The sequence below is a fragment of the Diaphorina citri genome, unplaced genomic scaffold (genome assembly GCF_000475195.1).
Source record: "Diaphorina citri unplaced genomic scaffold, Diaci psyllid genome assembly version 1.1 scaffold265, whole genome shotgun sequence".
Taxonomy (NCBI): Eukaryota; Metazoa; Arthropoda; class Insecta; order Hemiptera; family Psyllidae; genus Diaphorina; species Diaphorina citri.
The window spans coordinates 66,306-76,729 of NW_007377702.1; the positions used below are offsets into that span (position 1 = coordinate 66,306).

The 10,424-nt window shown below is 37.4% G+C and overlaps 1 protein-coding gene and 1 long non-coding RNA gene across 2 annotated transcripts in view; both read left to right on the forward strand.

Moving 5' to 3' along the window:
- The window catches only part of LOC103506839 (intersectin-1), a gene marked incomplete in the record, with an annotated part of 67,617 nt that extends 62,824 nt beyond the window's left edge, over positions 1 to 4,793 (forward strand). The window contains 2 exon segments of the mRNA XM_026821819.1: positions 2,796 to 3,005; positions 4,593 to 4,793. Coding sequence (XP_026677620.1) covers positions 2,796 to 3,005; positions 4,593 to 4,732 — 350 coding nt within the window.
- A 112-nt stretch (positions 4,794 to 4,905) lies between these two features.
- Positions 4,906 to 6,063, forward strand: LOC113466428. The gene is made up of 2 exons (XR_003390817.1): positions 4,906 to 5,440; positions 5,829 to 6,063. It is a non-coding gene; the product is annotated as an uncharacterized LOC113466428 (long non-coding RNA).
- Positions 6,064 to 10,424: the final 4,361 nt, after the last annotated feature.

Consider the following 10,424-nt stretch of genomic DNA (forward strand, 5'->3'; position numbering starts at 1 on the left):
CAAGTGGTTACATTGTAATTTAGAAAATATAGAACAAACAGAGCCGCTATCAATTTGAATTAAGAGAACTAGACAAGGAAAACCAAAAACCTCTTCCTCTTACGTCATTTAGTTTCGCCGGCTCCCAAGGATGTGGCGAGATAGCTGACTAAGTTTTCAGTATAAAAGGCTTGCATTTTGGTCCTAGTGATTAGAAGCCCTCCAATGTGATGCTGAAGTTATACAAGCCTCCTCTACTCCTGAATGAAATTAATGTGATCACTGCTGCAGGGGATGAAAGCTCAACAGGTAAGAAAAGGAGCTACAAGTTTTTTTTTTTTTTTAAATCGATTTTTCTCCTTTCTGTGTTGTGTTCGTTTCTGAAATCTCGAACTTGTGTCATAGATGATGATAGATGTGAAGATAGCCATATTCACTTGTGTTTTCCCTACTGGCTTCACTTTTATGTCCCTCCAATGTGATGCTGAAGTTATACAGGCCTCCTCTACTCCTGAATGAAATTAATGTGATTACTGCTGCAGGGGATGAAAGCTCAACAGGTAAGAAAAGGAGCTACAAGTTTTTATATATATAGATTTTTCTCCTTTCTGTGTTGTGTTTGTTCCTGAAATCTCGAACTTGTGTCATAGATGATGATAGATGTGAAGATAGCCATATTCACTTGTGTTTTCCCTACTGGCTTCACTTTTATGTTTTTTTTCTAGGTTACATTCTCTAGTTTAAGGTAAATCATCAGATGATAGAATCATTTATCTCCCGTCCTATTACTTTCCTCCTTGTTCCAGATCCCTCTCTCCTCTCACCAATCCTTCTTCCTACTCCATTCTACCTACCAACGTTCAACCCTTTCCTAGTTGATCGAGAAAAGTTCAGAGACCCTAACTTAGTTGATCAAGAGACACGCGACCCTTTCCTAGGTGATCGAGAAATTGACCCTAACTTAGTCAATCAAGAGATCAGTAGCCCTAACTTATTTGATCAAGGGACAAGCGACCTTTTCCTAGTTGATCGAGAGACCGCTAAATGTTTGCTTAAGCTAATTGGATCACAAGTTCACCTCGAAATAACCAGCAGCATGAAAAAAAAGAAAATAAAAATCCACCTTCAAAATCAAGGATATTTTTTCCAAGGGTCTTGGCTTTTTTGTCCAGTAAGCCTTCCTCTGTTTTGATTTACTTATTTATAAGTCAATATTTCTCTGCACAGAAATCAAGCTCGAGCATAACAAGAGTACAGTGATCTCTCTCAGTACTTCCAACCCTAACGAACGTAACCTATGGATTAAACTAAATGTTTGCTTAAGCTAATTGGATCACAAGTTCACCTCGAAATAACCAGCAGCATGAAAAAAAGAAAATAAAAATCCACCTTCAAAATCAAGGATGTTTTTTCCAAGGGTCTTGGCTTTTTTGTCCAGTAAGCCTTCCTCTGTTTTGATTTACTTATTTATAAGTAAATATTTTTTCTGCACAGAAATCAAGCTCGAGCATAACAAGAGTACAGTGATCTCTCTCAGTACTTCCAACCCTAACGAACGTAACCTATGGATTAATGCCCCTAACCTAGTTGATCAAGAGATCAGTGCCTCGAACTTATTTGATCGAGAAACTAGTTGTGACCCTAACTTATTTGATCAAGAGACCAGTGTCTCGAACCTGTTTGATCAAGAGACCAGTGCCTCGAACTTGGTTGATCAAGAGACAAGCGACCCTTTCCTAGATGAACGAAAGAAGATCAGCCCCAACTCATTAAAAAAGGAGTAGAGCGTAGTCTGGCTCGGGGACTTTAAAGAGTCAATACCAGCCTAAAATTTCCCTTTCTAAAGAGCAAAGGTTGAGTGCGAAGGGCATCCACTCTTTTTTTTATATCTTTTCTTTTTTGTGCCAAAACCATATGTCAGCCCAAAGCAATCACCCTAGGGCTGATTAAGAGGCTGACGAAAAACCCCAACCCCGTCTGAACACAGGAAAAGGAGACGAAAGCGCAGAATAAGAAGCCGATAATTAGTGACAAAGTCATTTGCAAGAGTTACCCTCTTGCAAGGGGAAATGTTTAGAAACATCCTATTAAAAAAGGAGTAGACCAGTAGCGTATTTTCCTTTCACAATGTTAATGCACATTAGCTTAATTCGAATTTTTCTTTCTCAAATGTTAATGTACATAACCTTCCCCTCCTTTCCTTTCACGAACTTTGTAATGTAGCTTTTTTCTCGCATTACGATCCGCCATCTTGTTTTACATTAGGAATATAGGAAGTTTTGGCGGTAAAATTTAAAATTTCATTAGCTGATTTTTTTTAATCGTCAATTTTTACCCCCACTAGCAAACTTCTTCCATTTTATTATCCCCACCCCTGGAAAATCCTAATGTCAATGCGCATTAACATTACGAAAGGAAAATAGGCTTCAGCGTAGTCTGGCTCGGGGACTTCAAAGAGTCAATACCAGCCTGAAATTTCCCTTTCTAAAGAGCAAAGGTTGAGTGCGAAGGGCATCCACTCTTTTTTTTTGTGCCAAAACCAAATGTCAGCCCAAAGCAATCACCCTAGGGCCTAGGGCTGATTAAGAGGCTGACGAAAAACCCCAACCCCGTCTGAACACAGGAAAAGGAGGCGAAAGCGCAGAATAAGAAGCCGATAGTTAGTGACAAAGTCATTTGCAAGAGTTACCCTCTTGCAAGGGGAAATGTTTAGAAACATCCATTTCCGAAAAATAACAAGTCATGCTTTTTTTTTGTCAGTTTGTCGCGCTGAGAGTTTCGAAGTTAAACACTATCTTAACTTCTTATGTCTTCAGGTTATAAACTGAAAGCGCCGACTCACAAGCGTCAAGTATTCTGTCAAGTGACCATGGGATCTCAAGAGCATACCACTTCCATCATCAGCATTAACACGTTGGAGCCCAAGTGGAACTCCTCCATGCAGTTCCTTATCAAGGACGTACAGGAAGATGTCCTCTGTATCACTGTGTTCGATAAGGGTCACTATTCCCCGGATGAGTTCCTAGGTAAGACCAAAAGGGTTAAAGGGGAAGCTATAAACCCGAGAGAGCCCAATCTGCTGATGGGCTCTCTCTGTAGCAAATATGTACTTTACAAGTTTACTGTTGCTGAAATTATTCAGCGTATTTTTGGGGTACGGTACCTGTTGTTAACTAATTTGCTGATAGGCTGTCTTAGTCGAGACGAAGGTGGAACGTATTCGATTTTTTTTTTTTTTTTTTTTTTTTTTTTTGTTTTTTAAAGGGAAATTTAAACTTTTAAGGTTTTTTTTTTTTTTTTTTTTTTTTAGGTTTGATAGAGAGAACTGTAACTGCTAAGGTATTGTTTATTTATTTAGACTCTTTATTGATTTTAATTCAATGTACACAAATACAAGAAATTACAAATAAAGGGCGAAATTATTGCCTAGGGCAATCTCTACCATTCAACTCTTTTATCGTACCGAAAGCAAAGAAAGAAGGAAGACGGGATAGGAGGAAGCCAGCCGTTCCGATAAATAACCTTATCTATTTAGGATAAAATCCGCCCCAAACGGGAATCGAACCTGCGACCTAGCGCTTATAAGTAACAAGGCAGAATTGCTACCCTCCAAGCTAACTAGGCTGACTAAAAGTTTTTATATCTTGAGGCAGTGGCAATATTTAGTAAAGTAATTCTGACATCTCCATTACTTGCCCATCGCATTTGTCTCTTTAGAAAAGTAAATTTGACTATTTGACATCTCCACTAACTTTTCTTTGTCTGGCACATTGCATACCTAAAATATAGTTACACGGCATTCATACAAAATATTCAATACGTTGAATACGTCAGTTCCCAATAGATCACTGAATGTTGTGCGTGGTTGGTATCTGGATGGGTGACCATTTGGGCAATGTTTGGCCTCACTCAGGCAACATCTCCACTAACTTTTCTTTGTTTGGCACATTGCATACCTAAAATTTAGTTACACGGCATTCATACAAAATATTCAATACGTTGAATACGTCAGTTCCCATTAGATCACTGAATGTTGTGCGTGGTTGGTATCTGGATGGGTGACCATTTGGGCAATGTTTGGCCCCACTCAGGCTGGGTGATGTTAAGGTGGATATCCTGAATCGAGGGTAAAATCTATCTAAAATCGCGTCACTAAAAGCAGTTTGGTTTATGGTGACTTTTTTAAACTACAATACATATCGTTAGATGTTTTAGTATGGTAATCTATTTGTTCTTTCCCCCACCAGGTCGTACAGAGATGAGGATATATCCTGAATCGAGGGTAAAATCTATCTAAAATCGCGTCACTAAAAGCAGTTTGGTTTATGGTGACCTTTTTAAACTACAATACATATCGTTCGATGTTTTAGTATGGTAATCTATTTGTTCTTTCCCCCACCAGGTCGTACAGAGATGAGGATTGTTGACATTTACAACTCTAAAGGCCATCACTCAGGCTGGGTGATGTTAAGGTGGGTATCCTGAATCGAGGGTAAAATCCATCTAAAATCGCGTCACTAAAAGCAGTTTGGTTTATGGTGACTTTTTTTAAACTACAATACATATCGTTAGATGTTTTAGTATGGTAATCTATTTGTTCTTTCCCCCACCAGGTCGTACAGAGATGAGGATTGTTGACATTTACAACTCTAAAGGCCAACAACATGGACCCATTAACAAAATGCTTAAACTGTACCAAGTCAATACAGGAGAAGTTCTGTTGAAATTAGACTTGCATTTGTTTAACAAGTAAAACCTATCAGAAATGTGGATATTCATATTCAACTGATGGATTTTCATTGGTTAACCGGACATTTATATTCAACTGATATCAACAAGTAAAACCTATCAGAAATGTGGATATTCATATTCAACTGATGGATTTTCATTGGTTAACCGGACATTTATATTCAACTGATATTAACAAGTAAAACCTTTCAGAAATGTGGATATTCATATTCGACTGATGGATTTTCATTGGTTAACCGGACATTTATATTCAACTGATATATTTTCTTTAACTGGTAAAAATTCATCTGGAATAATCAATCAGAATCCTACTTATTTAAGCCTTGCATTTATTTAGTAAGTTAAACCTATCTGAAATTAAACTAATGATAGATTTATCTGATTTATGATATAGTTTGACCTGGAAAATCGATCAAAATTTGTAATGGTTTAACCGTTCGATCAAAATTCTACTTATTATAGGTATGAGACTTGCATTTATTAACTAAGTAAAACCTGGATTTGAAATTCTACTTACATACTTAATACTTAAACCAATTCTACTTAAACCTTGTCTTGAAGATTTTTTAGTGATTTTTTTTCTTTTTTTTTCAGCTGATTCCAAACTACATAAGTTCTACCATTTTTACTTTTTTCCCCCCTCTGTCCCACCGAAAATCGAACCTGTGACTCCCCGAATACTATTCTTGTGTGAACAACCGCTACTCTTAAGGTTGTTCGAATCCTACTTATTTAAGCCTTGCATTTATTTAGTAAGTTAAACCTATCGGAAATTAAACTAATGACAGATTTATCTGATTTATGATATAGTTTGACCTGGAAAATCGATCAAAATTTGTAATGGTTTAACCGTTCGATCAAAAATTCTACTTATTATGAGACTTGCATTTATTAACGAAGTAAAACTTGGATTTGAAATTCTACTTACATACTTAAACCTTAAACCAATTCTACTTAAACCTTGTCTTGAAGATTTTTCAGTGATTTTTTTTTTAGCTGATTCCAAACTACATAAGTACTTTTCCCCCCTCTGTCCCACCGAAAATCGAACCTGTGACTCCCCGAATACTATTCTTGTGTGAACAACCGCTACTCTTAAGGTTGTTCACACAAGCAGCATTTATACGATGGATAAGTCGTATTTTCCTTTTGGAAACTGAGACGATTTCCTCCTTTTGGAAAGTGAGACGATTTCCCCTCTTCTGAAGCTCATTTCCCCTCTTTTAAAGGAAATAGTTTAACCACTAGGTGGCGTGATAGTGTCTTTACTAAACCATTGGAAATCCAAGATGGCGCATTCCCAACTGTCGAAGATCAAAATTTCTGTTTCCAAAAGCAAATCGTTTCCATTTCCAAGAGAAAAATACTTCTAAAGTTTATCATACACACCTATTTATTATTATTAGAAATTTATTACCGTTTAGGTTAGCTATATAAAATATCCATTTTACGGATATTGTTTTAATACCTACCTACATATTTATTATGTATTAAGTATTTATCTTGTTGTTTATTTGTTTATTTTATCTATATATTTTTAGTATGGTCAATCCTGGTTGATTGAGAATGCAAATTCTATTAATCCATTCCTATGTACATTTAACTGTTGGTATTATTTTGGCAGCGTTTAAGTGTTCTACATTATCCCTGTTTTATTATTTTACTGTACCTACGTGTACTTTATCTTATGTTTAGTACCTATGTATGGCTGTTTAATATATATAAAAAAACTTTGGATTAAATTTCATTAAAATCGGACAAACTGTTCAAGATTTCTCATAGGGAGGGGAATACAATAAATCCAAAAACGTCGTATTTACCTAAACTTTTGTAAGTTTAGGCTAAACTTACAATCAACCTTAATGCCCACTATTATCCATCATTTTGTTCCTCTTCACAGATCATAATCTGTCATCATGTCCAGATTCAATCCTTCCGATAAGAAGAACATCCTCTATTTGTTCGACCGTCCCCTTTAGGTTTTGGTGATAGGTACACCGCCTAATTAAGGAGGAGATTTTGGCACAAAATGGCCTCAAGTGGTTGCAACGCTTGGCATTTTACCGCTTTTTGGCGGTTTTCGGTGTAGTTTAACAATATCTCGGGAACGGTATAAGCTAAAGACTTGAAATTTGGTATGTAGTTCAAAAATGTAACAAGGATGCAACACAAAACGTTTGGTTAAAATAGGTGCTGCGGTTGGCGGTATTTTGACCGCTTTTGGACAGATTTCGACCGTTTTTAAAAGATTGTACCTTGATACCGCTTTCGCATTTCTTAAACTGGACTTGTTTGGATTTTTGTTGTTTGTTGACTGGACCAGATGACAGTAGTTTGGAAGGAAATGTGCCACATTCCACGGAGGACAAGAAGAGACAGCAATGCATCAGTGAGCTCATAGATACGGAACAGGCTTATATTGAAGATATGTCTATCGTGCATGAGGTAATACGAGCTTTATTAGTTATTATACCTTTGATTTTGACCCTTTTCTTAAGAAGGAATAAGAAGAAAAAAAAAAAAAAAAATATATAGTTGAAGAAAATTTAGTAGGTACCTTTTGTGATGAGTTTTTAGGTAAATTACCTTTATGAGCTATTGAGTGATGAGTCACTTTGTACCAAAGTCAGAAATAAAGCTGTGTTCACACATAGTGGACGCATTCCATTGACGTGGTGAATCTATGTCGTCGAGGCAGTGTACGGTTTCAGTCGACATCGATTGACGGCGGGGCGTCAACTAAGTGTGGACACAGATTTAGGGTAGGGTGGAGATTTTATTTTATTGGTCATTTTTCTCACTAGGAAGCTTCTCGCTATAAAAAACCAATTTTCGTTCAAAAGTCTCATTTCTGTGAATACTCTTTTTTGTTGACATACCTACCTATTTTTAAAGGACGATGTAGAATCGTTGAATCGTAACCCATAATTTGGGCTGTGTGCCCCTACACCTTATCCTCGGAGTGGGCTTTTTGTGCATGATGGAAAAAATACGATGACTTTTCAATTTACCCACTGCTAATTTTGAACTCAGATATTAAACATGAAAACCATTTTGTGTCGACAGGTGTTTGAAAAGCCTTTGAAGGAAAGTAAAATCCTGACGCGGGAGGAGCACGGTCAGATCTTTGTCAACTGGAAGGAAATCATTGTGTGTAACCATATGTTCCTCAGGTGAATAATACTCGTACTTATTGTTTGGGATACGCCTTGTGTTATTTAATAGGTACTTATGTTCTGCTGACGTTTAGAAGGTAATTTATCACCAGTAATTTTCACATTTTTAAATATTGTCTCTAAAGCTGTGTTCAAACATAGTCGACGGCCGCCGATCGATGTCGACTGAAACCGTCCACACTGCCTCGACAACATAGATTCACCTCGTCGATCAATTTCAATCGACGGCCGTCGACTGTGTGGACACAGCTTTAGGCCTACCACTCACATTTTGACCACCGGAACGTGTATGTGGCGGTCTGACAAAGGATGAGCGTGAGTGCCCAACCTGATCTAATAAAGTTACACTAATAATTCTCTGACTTGAATATTTCAGGGCACTACGGGTTCGCCGAGATATGAGTAGCAAAGGTGACATACGAATGATTGGAGATATTCTGTGTGAACACGTAAGTAAACAGTCGGTAAAGTAAAGAGCCAGATGGTCACCCATCCAGATACCAACCATGCACAATGGATCTTAACTTCAGTGATCCATTGAGGTCTGGCGCATTCTACAAGCTATCACCTTAACCCATCTTTTGGGGCTGTTTGCTCCTACATCTAAGTCTCAGAGTAGACTTTTTGTATGCTGGCTTACCTTTGTCTTGATCCTTTTAAAGATCAATCAATCAATCCATAATCGTTCGATCATGCGGCAGGCCGATGTTACAAGGCCTCTCCACTAATTTGGAAAAAAATGCTCCTTTTCTTGATGCCAATAAATCACGAAAATTCACTCTTTCTCTTTCAGTTGCCTAGAATGACAGCCTATGTCCGGTTCTGTAGTTGTCAACTGAGCGCTGCAGCTCTCCTACAGAAGCTCACCGACCAGAGTCCTGAGTTCAAAACCATCTCGAAGAAATGTCGATGGATAAGTCGTATTTTCCTTTTGGAAACTGAGACGATCTCCCCTCTTCTGAAGCTCATTTCCCCTCTTTTAAAGGAAATAGTTTAACCACTAGGTGGCGTGATAGTGTCTTTACTAAACCATTGGATCGTACGATGGATAAGTCGTATTTTCCTTTTGGAAACTGAGACGATTTCCTCCTTTTGGAAAGTGAGACGATTTCCTCCTTTTGGAAAGTGAGACGATTTCCTCCTTTTGGAAAGTGAGACGATCTCCCCTCTTCTGAAGCTCATTTCCCCTCTTTTAAAGGAAATAGTTTAATCACTAGGTGGCGTGATAGTGTCTTTACTAAACCATTGGAAATTCAAGATGGCGCATTCCCAACTGTCGAAGATCAAAATTTCTGTTTCCAAAAGCAAATCGTTTCCGTTTCCAAGAGGAAATTATTCTAAAGTTTATCATACACACCTATTTATTATTATTAGAAATTTATTACCGTTTAGGTTAGCTACATAAAATATCCATTTTACGGATATTGTTTTAATACCTACCTATTTATTTTGTATTAAGTATTTAATCCATTCCTATGTACGTTTAACTGTTGGTATTATTTTGGCAGCGTTTAAGTGTTCTACATTATCCCTGTTTTATTATTTTACTGTACCTACGTGTACTTTATCATATTAAGTATTTAATCCATTCCTATGTATGTTTAACTGTTGGTATTATTTTGGCAGCGTTTAAGTGTTCTACATTATCCCTGTTTTATTATTTTACTGTACCTACGTGTACTTTATCTTGTTTTAAAATGACGATTACCTACCTTTATCCTACGTACCATGTTTTATATTTTAACCAAGGATGACATTAGATATATATCTAAATTTACGTATTCTTAGGTAATTATTTTACAAATTAAAAAATACCTAGTAACAAAGTTTTGTATTTTTATTAATAAAATCATTCTCACCAGTTTTTTGTCTGATTTCAAATCTGATCTTTTTGTAGACAGCCTGCTGTTTCGCTGTTCGACTTGGGTGAATCAGCTGGCTGCATTTGAGTGAAGTTATTCCACTTGATGTGTGTGTGTGTGTTTTGATAAGGGTCAAACCCAGGAATTTCCTTGTCTAGTTACTCTTATGACCGCTAGACCACAGACTCTTGAGATAAAATATCACAGTGCATACCTATCACACGCATTTCCGTCTCTCCCTACTATCTGTATTTCCCAGCATGTTGGCATGTTCACTATCTAGGCTAGGTACTCTCTAGTTCTCACGAGAATGACGTCACCAGAAAAGATAATTGTTGTATTATGTACATTATCTTTTCTGATGAGTACGCGAGTATACAGTGTATGTTTCGATAGCTAAGGAGAGCAAGGCACAGGACTGTAGAAAGGATGCCCGAATTTCGGGGCTGTCTGATCTCTAGGAAAATGGTCTTGAAAGTCTGACCTTAGCTAGAAAGAGGTACAGGAGGAATTTACTTGGTTGGTCATCAGATGCTAGTAGAGAATCTAGAGATGCTTCGGTGTGCTCGGTAGGTTCTTGTGTTTTCTATGGGAGGGAAATGTCAGGTGCATTAAACGTGCTATAACTTGCTTTAGTGGCGTACTGGTCAAGATGCTC